The sequence below is a fragment of the Melanerpes formicivorus genome, unplaced genomic scaffold, assembly GCF_026170545.1.
Source record: "Melanerpes formicivorus ecotype bairdi unplaced genomic scaffold, bMelFor1.0.p_v2 SCAF_42, whole genome shotgun sequence".
Lineage (NCBI taxonomy): Eukaryota > Metazoa > Chordata > Aves > Piciformes > Picidae > Melanerpes > Melanerpes formicivorus.
The window spans coordinates 3,845,987-3,866,273 of record NW_027142394.1 but is presented as its reverse complement, the minus strand read 5'-3'; the positions used below and the strand labels follow the sequence as shown (position 1 = coordinate 3,866,273).

The 20,287-nt window shown below is 41.9% G+C and overlaps 1 protein-coding gene across 3 annotated transcripts in view; it reads right to left on the bottom strand.

Moving 5' to 3' along the window:
- The window catches only part of ASXL3 (ASXL transcriptional regulator 3), a 126,465-nt gene that overhangs the window by 23,266 nt on the left and 82,912 nt on the right, over positions 1-20,287 (bottom strand). For 2 of the 3 annotated variants that reach the window (XM_068158767.1, XM_068158768.1), the window contains one exon: positions 19,209-19,372. The exons of the other annotated variant lie outside the window; for it this stretch is intronic. In XM_068158767.1, coding sequence (XP_068014868.1) covers positions 19,209-19,372 — 164 coding nt within the window. The remainder of the gene's footprint in view (positions 1-19,208; positions 19,373-20,287) is intronic. 3 annotated transcript variants of the gene reach the window in all.

Below are 20,287 nucleotides of genomic sequence, written 5' to 3'. Positions count from 1 at the left end.
TAATTTTCTGTTAAATCAGCTTGATGATTCAACTTATCCTAAGGTCACAGGATCATTAAGTCTCATGCAAAGTTGGAATGTACTGCAAGATAGAAAATGCCATTTTTCCAGCATTAATCCACTTCCAGATTGCACTAAACAGAGTATGAAACTGTAGCCAAGTGTGATTGAGCTATTTCAACAGGCTGCATAAATCAAGAGCATTATGAAGACTGCCAAGTTATATTACCATGTGAATACAAGAACAGTGTCAGCTTCGTTGTAACCCTGTTGTTGGAAGGACATGAGAAAGGCAAGATTTAGAATCATAGAATCAATAAGGCTGGAAAAGACCTCAGAGATCATCAAGTTCAACCTATTTGTAGCAGGAGTTACTGTGCCTTTTATTTTACTAGCTTGGAAAAAAAAAAGTGCCAAGTGTTGGGGTGCACAATTTCTTATCAGGTGTGAACTGCAAGCCCCAAACTAAATGCTGGAAAAAGGTTCAACCAATTTCATATGTTAACTAGTCCACCTGAGTGAAAAGCCCAGGCTGAACCTTCAGAACAGAAAGCAAATGTTAGGAAGGTCATAGGTAAAGTTTATTAGTTCTTGTGAACTAGAAAAAAATGCCAAGTGGTAAGTATGTGTGGAAGAGAAGCTGCGGGAGCTGGGGTTGCTCAGCCTGGAGAAGAGGAGACTCAGGGGTGACCTTATCACTCTCTACAACTACCTGAAGGGAGGTTGTAGACAGGCGGATGATGGTCTCTTCTCCCAGGCACCCAGTACCAGAACAAGAGGACACAGTCTCAGGCTGCGCCAGGGGAGGTTCAGGTTGGATGTTAGGAAGAAGTTCTATACAGAGAGAGTGATTGCCCATTGGAATGGGCTGCCCAGGGAGGTGGTGGAGTTGCCATCATTGAAGGTGTTCAGAAGGAGACTTGACAGGGTGCTTGGTGCCATGGGTTAGCTGTTTGGGTGGGTTGGATTGGTTGATGGGTTGGACACAACGATCTTGAAGGTCTCTTCCAACCTGGATTGGTTTATTCTAAAAAAGGTTTATTCTAATAAAGAAAAACAAAGAAAAAGAGCAGGAAGGGAGAATGGGAAGAGTGCAGATCAAAAAAGTGATGTTCAAGATGCTCAGGGTAAGAGAAGTGAGAAGAACAAACTGAAGAAGTCACTGCTGACTTCATGGTAGTCTATGACATTAGCTAACAAATTTTAGTGAAATCTTCATTTCCTACCTCACCCAGAGAACATGTTTCCACCCAAGGCAAAAAGTTACAGTGCAAACTGAGAATTTTGAAGCCTAAGGGTCTATGCTCTGATGACAGAGACAGCACAATTAACCACCAGCTCTAAATTAGAAGCTGGAGAAACATGCCAATAAAGCAGTTCTTAAATACACTATTAATTTTTATGGTATTTAAAAAGTGCTGCCCAACAGAGACAGTGTGCTAATGAGCTGGAACAACAAACATTTCTTGGAAAGTTTATGTTTTATTCTGCTGAGCTTTAAATTTCTGGGTTTCTGATGAAGTACAATGGTAGAATTATGTTTTCTAATTCATACTTCTGTGCAGAATTCACAATGGCTTTTAGCAGTTCCTCTTCTCATCAAAGACAATTAAAAAAACCCCCACTCAACCCCAAAACAAATCTCCTAAAAGCCAGCATCTGTTTGCACTACAAAGCAAATGTCAAACACTTGTATCAAGAAGAACCAAGTCATCTTTCTATGAACTACTACTGCAATTCTTTTCCTCCAAGTTCCACTGAAAAATCTAGCAAAAGGTGATTTGCAAGCTTTAGAATAGACTGCAGCATCACAGTGCACACCTCAGCCTGCACAGGTTTCTACCAATAGGACACCCTCTGAATGCAGAATACTGTGACCTGGGTGAGTGCTTTGGAACACACACTTTGGTGACTAATTTTTGTGCTCTTCTTACACTTCCATTACACTGGACAGGTCAACCATGTCCAAATTCATGTTTGTGGATCCTATAAATTTCCACCAGTGCCTACTGGTCATCAGGAAGCCTGATTCATTAATTGGTCTATGTCTTTGCCATTAGCACCAGAACAAGAAGACACAGTCTCAAAGTGCGCCAGGGGAAGTTTAGGCTTGAGATGAGGAGAAAGTTCTTCATAGAGAGAGTTGTTAGCCATTGGAATGTGCTGCCCAGGCAGGTGGTGGAGTCACCATCCCTGGAGGTGCTCAAAAAGGGATTGAACGTGGCACTTGAAGCCACAGTTTAGTAGTCATGAGGTCTTAGGTGACAGGTTGAACTTGATGATCTTTGAGGTCTTTTTCAACCTTATCGAATCTATGATTCTATGATTCCATCTCTGCATGCTTAACACCAAGCTCAGTGGTTCAGCTTGCAACAGGAGTGAACTTCTCTTTCACAGGGTTCTTACTTTGTAACACAGGCTACCTGCTCAGACTACTTCAGCTACCCAAATGCAGATGTAAGCAGTAACCACTTATAGCTATTGACCATTTTAATAGAAAACATTGATCTCAGGGTCCTACAGAGACATTCTGGGCAGATACAAGCCAGAATTCTCAGGAGACCTCTAACCTTTAGATGAAGCAGGGTACTAGACTACATACCACTGTGCATAAGATGTCTATGGTTAAATAACTTGCTTGCTCCCACTGTCTTTAAGCTCTGGAGAGTATGTGCAATGGTTAAATCTAGGGATCTATTGAAGTTTTTGTCAGCAGTGACAGACAAACATTGGTAATGAACTCGTGGTTTAATAGGTGCCATAGGCAGAATGGCTTTAGCATCTTCACCCATGCCCCAAGAAGGTTTAGACATATAGCAATAGATAAGCAAAGATGGAAAACAGCCCTCACAGAGGAATGGAACATGCTGCAAAGAAAGACTTGCTAATTTCTCAGGAATTTGAATGCTGTATTTATATATGGGGCCCAGTAATATGGGCAAATCAAATCAAATCAAATACTGCTCTGTGGGCCACTGCCAAAACAAGTTTATTTATAAAAGGAGGGGTTAAGGAAGGGGTCAGTGTGACGACAGTGGTACATTTATTTCAGTCTTTGTTGGTGGAACACTAATGCAAGAACTACAAATGGTACGTAGGAGGAATTGGAAGCTTTTGTTGACAATCAACATTTTGACTTAATTGGCAAAGTGGAGATCTGATAATTGATATGCCTGGTAGCAGTATAAAAGACTAAAGCTTGTCTGGGGAAAAATAAGACAGAAGAAATGACAACAGAATGAAAAAAACAATGTGTTTGAAGTAGGCATCTTCTCATAAATGCAGAAACGCTCGGGAGAATCCCCAAGAATGTGCTGTTAAAGAAACCTCACAGATTTTTAAACAAACAATACTGACCACAGGGAGTGCAAAGCCCCCTGCAAAGGAAGAATGGGGATTGTACAATGAGACCACATTGTCTTGGTTAGAACTTCACTGCTGAGCTCACAGCATGCAGGGCATGGAAATGAGGTCAGCTTCCTAAGCGAGAATACCACAGCAGAACATGGTCTCGTGGGCCAGATTCAGAGACAGCTGGTGAGGGACACATCAAACTCTTAGGGATGTAATTCTGGTGAAAGAGAAAGTTCACTCTGCAACATGATAAAAACTAGAGGGATACAGAGACAAAGCTAATGTTCATAGTGCTTTTTTTGCATCCATCTTCACCATGAAGCTGCTGCATTGGAGCATCTAATGTAATTAGCATCAGCAACAAAAGGCAAGAGGGGAAGATCTTACCCTTGAACAAGCAAGGAGCTGAATACAAGTGCTACTTAAATACATTCACATCATTTGGCCTTGATTTACTAGCCTGTTAAATGTCCAATTATGATCTATTTCAGAACTTTACAAGACAGATTTCAGAGCAGTGAAGAGAATGGCAAAACTGTTATGTGTACAGCATATCTGTATCACCCGTGTCTGGAGAGGGGATAAACACAGCTAGGGGCTTTACAGACTCAACTAGCTTCAGAAGAACTCTCTGGCATACACACAAAAAACTGGCTCTTTTTTTGGGGATGCCCTTGGGTATCCTAAGATATTCATACAGACACATTCAGGGCAGATACAAGTCAGAACCTCCAGGGGACCCCTAACTTTTTGAAGAAGTTGGGTACTAGACCACATAGCACCATATAGAAGAAGTCTATGGTTAATTATCTTGCTTGCTCTGCCTGTCTCCAAGCTCTGGAGAATATGTGCAATGCTTAAAGCACAAGATACCACACTGTACACCACTGCCTGGAACTTAACAAGGAGCTGAGCAAGAGCCAACACAGATTTGTCAAGTACAGGGTACGTTGAATCAGTCTATTTTCTTTCTGACAGCACAAAAGCCCTTGCGATAGAGGAGAAACAGCAGACGTTTGATATCTTGATTTTAACAATGCAGGGTCAAATGACCTTTTGTAAGCAAAGCTAAGATATAGAAATTGGAATTAAGTGGCTGCAGAGCTACTCAGAACTCTTTATTTAGGGAACCTTTATTTATTTATCTATTACCAGCTGAAGGGAGGTTGTAGCCAGGAGGGGGTTGGTCTCTTCTCCCAGGCAATCAGCACCAGAACAAGAGGACACAGGCTCAAGCTGCGCCAGGGGAAGTTTAGCCTGGTGGTGAGGACAAAGTTCTTCACAGAGAGAGCTGTTAGCCATTGGAATGTGCTGCCCAGGGAGGTGGTGGAGTCACCGTCCCTGGAGGGGTTCAAGAAGGGATTGGATGTGGCACTTGGTGCCATAGTTTAGTAGTCATGAGGTCTCGGGTGACAGGTTGGACTTGATGATCTTTGAGGTCTCTTCCAACCTTATTGATTCTATGATTCTATGATTCTATGGTGTTCCTTATCACTTGAGCTGGAGAAATATGTTCAGTTTTGATGCAACTCACAACAGCTACAAAGTCCTAAGGAAGAAATGCGGCTATGCACAGATTTAAGGTCCTAGATCCATGAGGACTGCGTTAATAAATGGTACTCCTCAAGAGACAGGGAGATGAGGAATGGGTTACTGCCTCCATGTTTGTATTGTGAAATGAACACTGTAATCTCCATGCTCTCTGGTGGTAGATGTAGATGCTGAACTGAACAAAGAATAAAACTCAGAATTGAAGTGAGAGAGATTCAGATTAGACACTGAGGAGAAAACTTTCTAACAGCAAAAAACAGTAAGTACTGATTTATAGAAGCTGTGAACTTTCCACCACTGAACAGTCAAAAAACCTTTTAGACAATATCATAAATATCCTGCTAATTCCTGCTTCAGTGCAGACAAGACATGTCAAGATAAGATGGCTTAGGTAGATAGATAGAATGGCTTAGGTTGGAAGAGACCTTAGACATTATCTACTCCAACCTCCCCACCATGGGCAACACCACCTCATAAGTAGACTCAGCTGCTCAAGCCTCATCCATCCTGGCCTTGAACACTCCCAGAGAGAAAGTTTCACAACCTCCCTGGGCAACCTATCCCAGAGTCTCAGCACCTTTGTACTGAAGAACCTCTCCCTAGGATAGTTGAAAAATAAATTAATAGCAGTGTTTCACAGTTTATAAAGCTAAAGGACAGTACATCAAATTGCCATTGATCACATCATGAAAAAGAAACCTAAAAGCACTCTTGCACTCTTCTGACCAACTGCCAACCTCTTATGTTTTTTTTAAAGAAAGGTGTTGAAGTCAGTTATTTTGTGCTGTCTTTAAGGCCTCTTGCCTCCCAATGCCCTTCCAATGGAGTTGCTCTATTCAATCCAGTGTAAGTGACCACAGCTCAAGGGTCAGCCTCTCATGTGGGCAGAACAACCCCCAGAAACCCTGCAGTTTCCTAAGATAATGACTTAGCCTTGCCTGCATGCAATTGAAACCTCAGAGTGCAATCAGCTCCAAAATACCTTAAATGGATGTCATAGCATGGAGCATTGCACTATCTTCTGGCTCTGCTTTAATGCAGACACACTCTCGGTTTCAGGAACCATCTTTCTCAAGCACAAAACTGTCACATCAGCCACCACAACTATTCTGCATGATGGCTGGAAGGAGCCTCACTCACTCACTCACTCATCAAAATTCCTTTGCTAGCAGTTGATAGCTTGAGGCATATTAAAAGCCAGGTTAGGTGCTTTCTGTTCCTAAGGCTGAGTGTGACATCCCTGCGCAACAGACTTCTCATTAAGCCCAAGAGCCAGAAATGATTATTGGGCAATAGAGAATGGCTGCAGAGGGCATGATAAGGCTGTGTGCTTCAGTCACACCAAGGTTTTCTGGAAGTGTTACCTTTGCAAAATGGACAAGGCACTAAAAAGGGGAACAGAACTCACTACTATATGTGCTCTTGTCAGTCTCTGGGCTGCTCTTGTCAGTCTCTGGGCTGTTTTATTTCTGACTGACACATTCTTCAGAAACTTTAACAAGATCTGCTTGCACTCATATATGCCTAAATTCCATATAATAATGCAAAACAATGATTCTCCTATTCACTTCTTTGGCTAATGATCTGGGAACCAATTATATCGAGGAGTTCTCCACAGCTAGAGCTCTCCCTGTCAAGTAATAGTTGGCAGTTAGGAGACTTAACTTTTAGCCATCTGAAAAATACTTTTAAGTGAACTTGCTTGTATTTCTAGTATGAAAATCATTGAAGAAGTTTCTCTGTTTCCTGTAGAATACTGCTGACTGTTCAAGTATGCCATTACCTATCTAAAAGTCATTTTTCCACTTACACAACCACCACTCAAAGAGATTGTGATAAATGGGACCGCACTAAAAGGATGCTCTACCAGTTGGCAAGTCTGTAACAGAGGATGAGTGTGAATGCACTTGGGAAAGAAAAGGCAAAGCAGCTGTAGTTGTCACAAAGAAATCTGTAAGTTCTGTTAAACAAGGGCTGCATTTCTGCTACACAACTCAACACTAAGCAAAGCTCCTATATTTTTCAGTCAGCAATGTGAGTGGTACCATATGGTAACAATACAACATAAAACTCAGAGGTTGAACTAACCCCTGATAATTGCAAGGAATAGCTCGTGTAGATGAAGCTTGGGAAGGATCACATAATAGACAATTAATAGGAAGGCTGTCAAAGAAAAGATTCCTATTTCTATTTAGCTTAGCTGGCACAAGTCTGGAGAAGGGGTATTTTGATTTCCATGAGTATTTCAGTCCATTTGATGTAACTGTGGCTACTACTCATATACATGCATCCACCATCTTCTATTTATATCAGTTAAGCTCTGCCAGCAATCAAAGCTAACTTCAAGTACACACCACTCTTCCATGGGTTACTTGTCTATTGTAGGAGATACAGCACTTGATCGTTATTAAAGCTGCTGCTCTTCACATTTTATTTGGTTCTGGTAGAAAAGGCCAAATCCAGCACTTTTTCCTTAGAATTTTATTCATGGAGCAGCATGTTTAGGGCCTTGCTCACTTCAGCTCAGAGCACCTCCAAGAAGAGGACTTCCACAGTCTCTCTGGACAACCTGTTCAGCCCTTAACCACTCTTGCTGTGAAATTATTTCTCCTGATAATCAAATCAGAATTTGCCATGTTTCAGCTTGCTTCCGCTGTCTCTAGTGCTACTACTGTATGCTCCAAAAAGAGATGTCTTCTCTACAACTTCCTATCAGCTACCTGGAAACTGCCATGAGATCCCCTCACAGTCTCCTCCTGGGTGAATAAATCCAGCCCCCTTGTGCTACAGACTCTTAACCATCTTGGTAGCCTTCTATTGGGCTTGATCCAATATGTCAATGTCTTCTTGAAAGAATGGGTATCAATGATCACTTCTTTGACCTGCTGTTCATGGTCCTGCTCATTGAGCCCAGGATGCTGTCACCCTTCTTTACTGCCAGGGTGCAATGCTGGCTCTTACTTCACTTGCAGCCCACCAAGAACCCAGGATCCTTCTGGCCCTTTTTGAGACAGGTGCAACATTTCCTTTCTCCAGTCTTTGGGGACCTTTCCTGAGCTCCAGGACCTTTCAAAGCTAATAAAGAGCAGCCCTGCAGAGACATTACCCATTACTCAAAGGTCTTTCCTCATAAGAGATGCTCCAGCCCCTAAATCTTCTTTGTGACCCTTCACTGTAGCTCCAGCTCTCTCTGCTGGGGAGAACAGAACTGGAAGTACTCTAGGTGTGGCCTTACCAGTGCTGAGTTAGTTCAGGTGGTTGTGCAAACTCCCATCACAGTGATGTCCATGCCACTTGCCTGCCATCTGGTTCAGACCCCTAAGGTCTGAAGCAGGCTGTAATACACCATACAGAGGAGCTCTGTACACATACACTGCTCCCCTTGTCCTTTCTGCCTGTCTTTTCTCAGGAGAAGCAAATTTTGATCAGTGGTTTTGTTATACATAAAAAAGGGAAAGAGAAACATGTGCTGAGAAAGGCCCAGTGTAATACTGGAGAGGAGCAAAAAAAGGGGGAGGGGAATGAATAGTAAAGGAGTTGGTAATTACCAGGTTTAATACAAAATGTTGATGATTTCAGGTCTTGAGGAAACAGATGGTAGGAACGTGGAAGAAGAAATGCAGTTGGAAGCTACAGAACATTTTTTAAAACAGACAGGGCTTGCCAAAAACCACAGAGACAAAAGGATAGCAACTGTTTCTTTGCCTGAAGATAAGGAACATTTAGAGGCTGGTCTCAAACACACACCAAAAGCCATGCACACATTTACACACAGCGCTAGGAATCGGAAGGAAAATCAACCCTTTCTTCGAACGGTTTCTGTGTATTTAAAGCCAAGGATGGGAAAAAAAATCTGAGTTTAAAATAGTAAATAGGAGTACAAGAAAATGGCTCCTGATGAGATGCAACTATCAGGACCTTTTTTTGCCGTTGTGACCACAAAGCAGTTATCATGAAGAGACATCCAGCACAAAGGGATGCAGCAGACAGCAATGCACACGTGTGACTTGAGAGCTGCTCCCAGACCAGCAAGCTCAGCCACCTCAAGCTGATGTTTTAGGTAAAGATACCAGCTCACACCACGTCTCTCAGAGCAGTTCTGATGTAACACAGCTTGAGTGCTATTGTTCACTCCCTGCAATCTCTCTTCCACGGGTCTCACCTTTCTGCAGCAGAGTACAGCCTGACCCAGAATACAGTTACATTTTATTTAGTGCTCCTTATGAAGTCATCCATGCTCCTGCCATTCCCCAGCGATCACTGACAGAACATAAACAGTTTGTCCTCAAATACAAAACGAAAAGACAGATTCTGAAGACAGATGGTGAATGTAATTCTGAATATTACTGTAGTCTTTTAAAAAATAGCCAGGCTAAACTTAGAAGTGAGGCATCAAAGGATGAAAATGAAAATATCCACCTCTAGAGGAATAATTGCTTCAGACACGAGGAGCAAAGGAAGGAGAGGCTTTTAAAGCAAGAAACAAAAGACCTTTTCCATCTTCACTAAAGTGGGAAATGTGCCGAGTAAGACTGAAGAATTGCAAACATATGTTTTCAAAATGAAATGTGACTTGTTAATTTAGACCTTGTCTAAATCAAGAAGACAAGTGGGGTAGCTATAGTCATTCCAATACACTGCAGTGTCAAAAAAAAAAAAGGAAAGAAAGGAAGGGGAAGAAAAAAGAAAGAGAGACAATAGAATCCAATCTGGTGGAGCTCAGATGCAAGAAATTAAATGAAGAATTTAAGGAGAACAATAAATCTGGCAAAATGGAAAGATAAAGCACACTTTAAAATGAAGCCAGAAGTAAAATATAAGGGAAGCAAGATATGCAGCAAAGAGCATCTTCTAACTCAATTCAAATTACAGGCATTACAATTAAACCACATTTTTCTGTTGCATCTGTCATCCAAGTACAAGCCCAAGCATATCAGAACACACAACAGCAGCAAGCATTTATGGAAGTACTTGAAAAGAGGCAACATAAGCCTGGGAGTTAAAAAAGAAAACACAAAAAGTAAAATCTTGACTTGCTGGAATGTGTCCAGAGAAGGGCAACAAAGTTGGTGAGGGGTTTGGGACACAAGCCCTGTGAGGAGAGACTGAGGGAGCTGGGGTTGCTTAGCCTGGAGAAGAGGAGGCTCAGGGAGACCTGATATTGCTCTCTACAACTACCTGAAGGGTTGTAGCCAGGTGGAGGTTGGTCTCTTCTCCCAGGTAACCAGCACAAGAGGACACAGTCTCAAGCTGCACCAGGGGAGGTTTAGGCTGGAGGTTAGGAAGAAATTCTACACCAAGAGGGTGATTGCCCATTGTAATGGGGTGCCCAGGGAGGTGGTGGAGTCACCATCATTGGATGTGTTTAGGAGGAGACTTGATAGGATGCTTGGTTGCATGGTTTAGTTCATTAGGTGGTGTTGGATGATAGGTTGGATTCAGTGATCTCAAAGGTCTCTTCCAACCTGGTTTATTCTATTCTATAGAATATCTTACACAGATTGTTACTATCTTACACAGATTGTTATCAAGCCAAGCATGTATGAAACTTGTTAAAAAAAAAGATGCTTGGACTCTTTGAGAAAGCAAAACATTATTAAACTACTCAACAATTCTCAAATGGTGGGGAAGGTGAAGGAAAGAAAACAAAATAGATGTAAACAACCCAGGTCTATCCATTTAGCTTTTGCTAAAAATAAAAGAGATATACTTTTGACCCCCAGAAGCAGAAGGTTAGTGGAAGTTACAGTTAAACATCTAAAATTATTCATGTCATGAATGAAAACCCTGCACCCAATAATGCCTTTCTCTAGCATTAGAAAACATTGCCCTCCTATGACAAGGAAAAAAGGACTGTGTGTCCTTAACATAAGAGAGACCAAGCTAAAGGAAATTTGAGTCGAAGTAAGATAAAGAATAGGAATATTTTGAAATAATTATCCTTGTTTTGTTTAAGCAAAAGAAACAGAAGAGTGGGGAAGGGGGGAAGGGAGTGGGAGAGAGAAAAGGAAGGAAGGTGGGAGAGTGGAACTGAAGGAAGGAGGGAGAGTGGAATAGAAAGGGTGGAGAGAGGGGGAGAGAATGCAGCAGAAGCATGGATGAATCACTTCTGCTTGCTGTCATGTCCACTGCACCTGCATCCAACATCCTCTTTCAAGCCCTTGTTTGTCTTCAGCTTCACACTAAAAAATGTTCTATTCTTCATCTGATTCCAGTGCAGGCCTACAGCAGCAACACTGGAGGCACTGCAGACTAACTCATATCACATAATTACAAGCACTCTGCAAGGAAGGAACAGTAGGAACACTGCCCACTGCAGTAGTGCTACACATCCTTAATAGCCACATGATGTGAAGCATGCCAGTCCCTGGTGTCCACAGATGTTGCAGTTTATGTCTACATATTAGTTATACTCTCAGAACACAGCTCCTAGCAGAAAGTCTTTTTAAAAGGCACCTGTGCAAGTACTTTCCTGCTGGAAGGGAGGTGCTTTATCAAGTCTTTCTTTCTTTTTAAAGTACTAACGATTCTGTCAAATGTAAATGGAGCTGGTACTGCATACAAGATCCTCTTCTTTTTTTAAGCACTAACAGCTGTGCTCTGTCCTTTACAAAATTTGTTTGGAGGGAAGGAGAGTGGAACAAAAGCTTCTCATGTTTGCATCAGAAGAACAACGGTGAACAGAGATTCACACACCAGAAGGACTTAAGGGAAAGGATGCTGTAGAGACAGCTGTAGCTCTTGTATTTTCAGCTTTCAGCAAGCACAGCACCATTGCTGAGTCCTACTAGATGTTCTGAGTTGAGCCTTGCTACACACAAAAGCAACTGCAATAGCTCTGCTAACACCTCTGCAAAACTTGTTCATAAAGGTGGGATGTGTTTTAAGTCTGACACGAGCTTGTAGCCTGGGCTTCAGAAATGAAAGAAGAATTTCCACAGTAGGAATGCAGCATGGTGGAAAACACTGATTCATAGTTCTGAAATAGTGCCCAAGCCTGCAGAAATGCAACATGACACTTAATCAAAAATGTAAAGCCTCCTATTCACACATGTATTGAGGAAGACCTCTAAGGATTACTGCCAACAAGCAAACACAATTCCATCACCACATCAATCAGAGCAGAGAGATTGCAGTGCAGATGCAGTGAGCCTTGCTGGACTGCACCAGGGAAGCTAAGAGAGTATTCCTATAGCTGAAGCCAACAGGGATTTTGAAGTAAAATCCTTCAGCCTTCAACTCACGTAAAGCGAAGCTGATGTCTGCTGTTAATAGGTGGCTGTGAAAGGCGCAGATCCACCATCCCTACAGCCGCGTCTGGTAAGCAAGGTATTAACTTGCAGCACAAGGTCAGGGGGCCAGCTGGGGACAGTAATTTCTCTAAGCACCCCTGGCTAGCTGAGCTCAGGAATCAGAGCCCCAGACTGTGACTGAAAGGCAGCTTAAATGCTTTGGAATGTCTTCATCCATCTAGTCTACAAGATACCAATATTAAAAGTCCCCTTATAAAGCTGTACAAATAAAGCACGTTACGACAACACCGTGCTACTCACATTAACCAATAAAACCAAACCAAAGATGTCAGTTAAGGGGAGAAATGTGACATAAAATGACCTTCAATTACTGTACACACAGGGGTGCCAATTTAACAGCTTTTTAAATATGCTTAGGTGCGGAAGACATATGTTACATCTGACCTTCTATTGCAAATGTTCTCCTCTGAACTAAGTGCTTTTGTCATAACCCTAAAACTATTCCAGTGTAAAACTCAAACATTTACAGGAACAGAATGATAAATATTTGAAAGCCACTGATGACAGAGAATTCAAAAAGACAGCTAAAAGGCTGCAGTATTAGCAGAAAAGGCAGCCAGCAAGATAAGGTAACCATTTAGCTACTACTACACAAGAATCCCACGGGGAGAAAGGTAAAACAAACCTAGGACCAAAGAACACACAGAGGGCTCATTTCTGCAGTTGGATGGCTTGTAAAGAAAATGCTTGAAAAGTCCAACTGCAAATAAATCAAGTGCTGATGAAGTTAAAGCAAACAGGAAGATGCTTACACTGCTACAAGGAAGGAACTGTGAAAATAAAGCTTTGTTTACTCTCTTTTAATATGAAACTAAGACACAGGAAGATATACACTAAATAGTATTTAATTTATTCTTTTGACTACAAAGAATAAAATAAATACTAACTGTCAGAATGGCAGATCCCAGACCTCTCTCCTTGCCTCTCTGTGCATTACTCATTACCTGCTCTCCACTGCAGCACTCAGACTGATGTGCCTTGGAGGAGGAGTAGCAATTTGTGCACATCAAAACCAACGGTTACCTTTTGTTATCGCTGCTCAAAACGGTAGGAACAGATATTAAGTTGATTCATACTACAGGAAAGCAAAGAGGTTTTGAAACAGAATTCTGCAGATAATCTCCCCCAAATCACTTCTAACTACTTTAAGGAGAATAGAGGAAAATCACCAACTGACATCAGCCTGTGTCTTTTTCTCAATGCGAGGTGAAAGGAAATGTTTGGGACCCTCTCTACAAGGCACTGAGGTCCTGCAGTAGGTCCAGAGAAGGGCAACAAAGCTGATAAAGAGCCTGGAGAACAGGTCTGGTGAGGGGCAGCTGAAGGAACTGGGGTTGTTTAGTCTGGAGAAAAGGAGGCTGAGGGGAGACCTTCTTTCTCTACAGCTCCCTGAAAAGAGGCTGTAGTGAGGTGAGGCTCAGTCTCCCTAGTAAAAAGTGACACGACGAAAGGAAATGGCCTCAAGTTGTGCCAAAGGAGGTTGAATATTAAAAGAAACTTCACTGAAAGGGTTCTGAAACAGTGGAACAAGCTTCCCAAGGAGGTGCTTGAAAACCCATCCCCTGAGGAGTTGAAAAGAGGCAGGGAAGTGATGCTGGGGGACATGGTTTAGCACCAGACTTGGAGAATGATTGGACTTAACCTTAAAGGTCTTTTCCAACCAAAACAATTCTACAATTCCATGATTCTATAATCAACCTGAAAGTTCCAGCATCCAGCATCTGAACTGCGTAGGCCAAGACAGGGTTGGTGAGATAAAATGGCACTGCAACCTAAAACACATGTCTGAGAAGGCTTTGGGATCCTTCACAGGTGTTTTACAGGAGGAAATTATCCTGCTGTATGAAAGGGCAGGGCAGGTGCAAACCACGAGAGGCTCAGGAGAACTCACTTTTATCAGAAGAGAAAATACAGGACATGGAGTTAAATTTTCAGGGATCAGGAAGTTGGAACAGGTTGCCCAGGGAGGTGGTGGAAGCTTCATCCCTGGAGGTTTTGAAGGCCAGGCTGGACGTGTCTCTGAGCAACCTGATCTAGTGGGTGGTGTCCCTGCCCATGGCAGTGGGGTTGGAACTAGATGATCCTTGAGGTCCCTTCCAACCCTAGCAATTCTATGATTCTAAGTTGTTAAGCATTTGTAGAGTCTGGAAAGATGTGGTTTTATTCAGAGCATTAAGGAATGAACATTTTGGTTAGCTCTCCAAGGATAAGAAAAATCACTTCAGCTTTCTGCTGTTACTCAGGTGAGGCAGGATGTCTCTTCTTGGAAGCTTACTACATGGGTGTATATCCCATCCTTTTGCCTTCCCCAGTATTAATAGCCAGAATTTGACTCCTCAGTAGCACAACAAGGAAAGATGGTGTAGACAAGATACTGCCAGCTGCCACTCCTGTTCAGCAACCTGTCATACAGCCCTGTTACTCATCCTCACACAACAGAAGTTGTTTAATTAATATTTAAAGAGGCACTGATGCAGTATAGCTGTGTAGATACAGAGAAAAACTTCAGCTTTGAAGAGGAGTAATTGCTGAGAGGTGGTCAGGATGCTGTTACATGTAATTATCAACTTGATGTATTAATATTAGAAGCAGATATTTCTTTGATGAAAACTCCATTGTTCTTCAGCTGTAGAATGTTCTAATTAGAGCTGAAAAGAAAAATAATTTGCTGGGATTTATGACAACTGAAATGTTTTGTGCAGAGCTTGCTTTCCATACAGTTTACATACCTACATGTTTTCTTTATTGCCAGCTCCTAGCTCTCCTGTGGGGATCACCCAACAGGCTCCTGTATCAGCTGCACTTTGAGATTTCTGATCCTTTGAGTCCACATGGATTAATAAAGAGCTGAAAATCTGGATGCTCAGATTTCAGACAGTGAATTTCCCAGCCTGCTAAATAGACAAGTCTGGCTTGTGGCTGCTTCTTGGAACAATGTCCACATACTATTTCACTCTGAACCCAAATGAAAGCAAATAAAATCCTTGATAAAACACATTTACCATAACTGCCAACTTGCTCCTGTTTCTTTTATAGGCATTTTGAAAACAGAAAATTACACACAGGTCTCATTGCTACTGACATTAAACTTAAACTAATATACAAGCTGAAATCAATTTCAAGTGTGAATAACTGATGATACAATCTTTTCCTAAGGGGGGAAGAAACAAAGCAACAACAGCAGCAACATCAGCAGAGTTGTGCTCAGCTTAGAATCATAGCATCATTAATGTTGGAAAGGACCTTTAAGATTTATTCCAACCACAACCCAAATACCATGACCACTAAATTATATCCTGAAGTTCCACATCTACTCATTTTTTTAACACCTCCAGGGATGGTGACTCCACCACCTCCCTGGGCAGCCTGTTCCAATGCCTGACCACTCTAGCAGTAAACAAATCTTTCTTAATATCCTATCTAAACCTCCCCTGGCAAAACTTGTGCCCTATCAACACCAGGCTCACTCCAACCTCCTTTCAGGCAGTTGTAGAGTGCAATAAGATCTCCTCTCAGCCTTCTCTCTTCCAGACTAAAAAACCCCAGTTCCCTCAGCCTCTCCTTGTGCAGCATGTCCTTCAAACCCCTCACCAGCCTCATTGCTTTGCACTGGACACCCTCCAGCACCAGCTTCTTCCATTCTGGAACACCTTTCCTAAGGCCTTTTGTTCCCTGGATTCCACAAGGGGCTCCTATGGCTCCCTGACAGGAGCCACAATATTTGAAAACAGAAGGAAAAATCAGAGAACAAATCCTATGAAACTCCTGCCTTGGCCCTGAACTTTTCCTGCACATAATAGACTAACCAGGGCTGAGAGAGAAGCAATTATGTTTGTAAGACTTGCACACCAAAAAAAGAAAGCCTCAACTCCCTTAACTAATGGTTTCTAAAATGCTTATTCAAACTGACATATGCATGACAAGTTTCAGCTCAGTACGATTTAAGGAGGAGGAGTTACACCGCCCAGAAAAATGGTGTTTATGACAGAAATGACAAAGGATCATTCATCATGGTTTTGTTTTTTCCTATGTGGAGCAGTAATAAAGCCTAAATGAGACTGCACTTCATTAGTAATTTATTTCACAGATCACTATATATACACAAATAGCATAACTCTATTACAGCTTTATAGTGCCATTCATTACAGTACTTCACATACTATATCCACATGACAACATAGAAATGCAGCTTTCCCTGGGGAAAACAGCAGCAGCCAACTGCGGGGCAGTGCACAGGGAGGAAAACCTCATGCAAAACAAGAAAAGGACAAGATAAACCAACAAAAGTGAACTCCCAGAGATGGGCAGATAACTCAAAGAATCATGGAATTGTTTTGGTTGGAAAAGGCCTCTAAGATTATCAAGTCCAATCATCAACCCAACACCACCATGGCCATGAAACTATGACCCATGTGCCATGTCCACACTTTTCTTGAACACCTCCAGGGATGGTGACTCCACCATCTCCCTGGGCAGCCCATTCCAATGCCTGACCACTCCTTCAGAAAAGAAATTTTCCTTAATGTCCAATCTAACCCTTCCCAATTTCAGGCCATTTCCTTGTGCCCTGTCACCTGATACTAGAGAGAAGAAATCAATCCCCACCTCACTACAACCTCCTTTCACAGAGTTGTAGGGAACAATGAGGTCTCTTCTCAGCCTCCCCTTCTCCAGTTCTCCCAGTTCACTCAGCCACTCCCAATAAGACCTGTTTTCCAGATCCTTCTTCTCCAGCTTTGCTGCCCTTCTCTGGACACACCCAGAACAGATGTCTGCTGGCCTGATGCCCCATTTGACAGTAGAAATAAATGAGGAAGACTGAATACCCTTGCCTTGTCCAGTCTGGAATTCCAGATTGGAATTCTCTCTCCCACTTCCTTCATCCCTGAGCACTAGACTGGTGTTCTCCACTTGCCAGAGGAAGGGAAAGAATACCAGTTCTATTACTTTCATCAGCCCCTATCTGGGATGCTACTCCTTGAGTACAGCAAAAGACACACTCTCAGGTGTCAGGAAAAGGGATGAAATTCTTTGCTAAGACCTCCATAAAGTGAGGATTTGGGGTTACTGCATTCCCCATCAGAAAATAATCCTCATGTACACTTAGAGGCCAAACATTTCCATTAATCTTTCAGAGATGAATGGGGGCTCCTGCCTTCCAAGCATACATTAAAACATGGTATACCATGAAACCCCACTGAACGCTGTGAGAAGACAGCAGACAGGAGGGCAGCTGTAAATGTCTCACAGCAACTGCTTTTTTGTGACTAGTTTGCTTGCAAAGTGTCCAGTGATGTAGTGTTGGGCCTTTGAGAAAGCACCCCCAAAAACATGCATTATGCAAACACTTTCTGAAATCCAAATTAAAAGAGAAATGTTTTGCTTTTAACTAGTGAGGTATGATTAAATTCCACAAATATTCTCTTGATTTTCTTGCCAAAACCTCTGCTGTAAAAACCCTGATAAGAAGGTAATGGCTTGTTAGTTCTGGAGCCCCTATCTTTAAAAATACATTTTGGAGTGTGAAGCTTCCAAATAAAGCCTCTGTACTTGAAATGTAATTCAGGAACACAGGGATATTGAATCACTGGAGAAAAAACAACAAACGTGATTTTACCAAGCAGATTTCCCTCCCTCCTCCTCCCTCCCCCCCCCCCCCCAATCTTTTCTGTGAAATTAATTAGAAAGAGAGAAGAAATAACAATCAAAATCATCAGAAAAAAAAAATATTTGCTGGGCACTAACTTAAAATCTGATTTCCAGCAGGGAAAAAGGCTCTGTTACAATATCTCAGTACTGACTTTGACTACAGTGTGGGAGCATGAGAATGAACACATTTACACCGTCTCTGCTATGGCTCTGAGTTTAATTTGTTTTTCAGTTATTCCATTATCAAACTGTGTAACTTTAGCCCACAACATACAGTATCTAAACTGACAAGAGACTGAGTAAATTTACATCAATATCAATTTTCCCCTCTCGCGTTGTCTGACATTGCATTGCTTTCCCCCGTGTTACTGTGGCAGACTCTAACTGCTAACAGGTTAAGACATGGCATTTAACATACTGCTTTAGGATGCAGGTTTTAACCAGCCATGTAAGTGACCTGTGTTCTCTAGTTATTGTATATAAAGAGGGATACTGACCATCTGCAAAAAACATAATGCCCTATTGGGGGAATTCAATGCATCTGAATGAAGTACATGAGGATTCCCCACTGAAACTCGTAATGCTGTTTAAATCTGGAAGTGAGTAAATGAAATTGGTTTGGGCTCTCTTTGCTATTTTAACTGCTAGACATGCTGGGAAGATTTTTTTTCCCCCCCTTGCTCTATGAAGCCTGCAATCTGACCAACAAATGCAGGAAGGACCAAACACTGAAGGAAACAAGGTGAAATTGAATGTTTACTTCCACCCTGTTATTCCTCAAATTATCTCCTCAACAGGACTGTTTACCAGCCCATATACCTACAGCCATGAGCTCTGAACAAAACCTTCCTTATAAGAGGTGTGGATGATTTGATCCAGTGCTGTGGAGCTGAGCAGATCCATACCTATGCATTTATGAAAGTGTGAGGAGAAGAAACTAACAGAACTAATATTGACCTAGGCATTGCTGGCAGGGTGCTGAGGAAGATCACAGGTGAAAAGAGATTCAATGTGAATAAAGTTTTGGATATGAGAGGATTACCTTCAGCACCACAGGCAGAAAAGCTAATTGGAACATTGGGCAAGTTCAGAAGATCTGTGTCTAGTTTCCATTCAGACAAATCAGGGAGCTGCACAGTTTTCATAAGGAAGGAAGCAGGAGCTGGTTGACTCTTGGATAAATTTTACAGACATTGTGCATCTAACAGTTCTACCTAAGAAAGCAGAGCAACTTTCATCTTTTTCTGCCCTGGAACAATTCCTAGTCAATCAAATCAGCCTATGCAAACACACTGTAAAGAAGTCTCATTAAAGAAAGAAATATTGCACGATGCTACTTACCTGCCTGTCTACTTCTGGAAGCAAAAGCAGGAGGTATTGTTGAAAATGCTGAGGTAAAGAAGCAAAGGTGTGTTTATTTATTAAAGCCCTCAGGTTAGTGTTCACTAGAATAGATCCTGGTGTTTCTATGTCAATATCCTCAGCTTTGGTCCATTTCAAATGTCCTGGAGTAAATAAACAGAAATAACTTTAAACATAAACAAAGGAAGAGAGTAAGGACAATTCTTCTTTTAAAGTTTTTAGCTTTTATTGTATAATACATTAAACTCCAGAGAAACTGCACTCTGAGAAGGGTAACACAGCCTTTTCTAGGTGTCTTAACAGCTTCTTTTATAGTCCCTGTATTTGTCTCTTGAGCTCTTACAGATCCATGTTCCAGTCAACATCACAGCTGACATATTCTTACTTCCAGCTCAAGAGACCAACTCAACTCAGCAGCAGCAGAATTTTTTCCTGTCATGTCATCAACATAATTATAAGCATCTATTTCCAAGCCAAAGGCTGCTTGATGAGGCTGATGTGAATCAATCATTCTGGAGAGCTTCTCTTTCACTGTGCTCCACACATCTGCAGCGCACTACGGCCACAGCACCTGCTAAAAACTACCTGTGTGAATGGGCAGTGATCACAGAGAGGAGAATATTTCATGTGTTAAATCAGTGTCTGAAAACAGGCATTGCTCAGAATTTTCCTAAGAACCTGTAATCCCAAATGGCCAATATACAGAAGGCAGCAGCAGGAATTATCAGATGTTTGGAAAACAGGGTCTGTAGGGAAAAATACAAACCCAGGAAAGAGTAACACAAAGACTCAGCAGAGGGGAGGGGAAATAAATGAATGGCTGATGCAGAGGGGTAAAGAACAATGTCTTCTTACTGTCCACAGTGAATAGCAAAGGTAACAAGCTTCAGCTCTTGCACAGTAAGAAATATTTGCGCACAGATACTGGGAAAAGAGAACTTTCAACCACCAAGGACAAGAAGACACTGGATTAGATCCATGGCGAGGCATGACAGTCTCCATCAACAGAAATCTTTAAGACCATGTAAGACAAATATCTGTCAGTGTAATTGATGCTG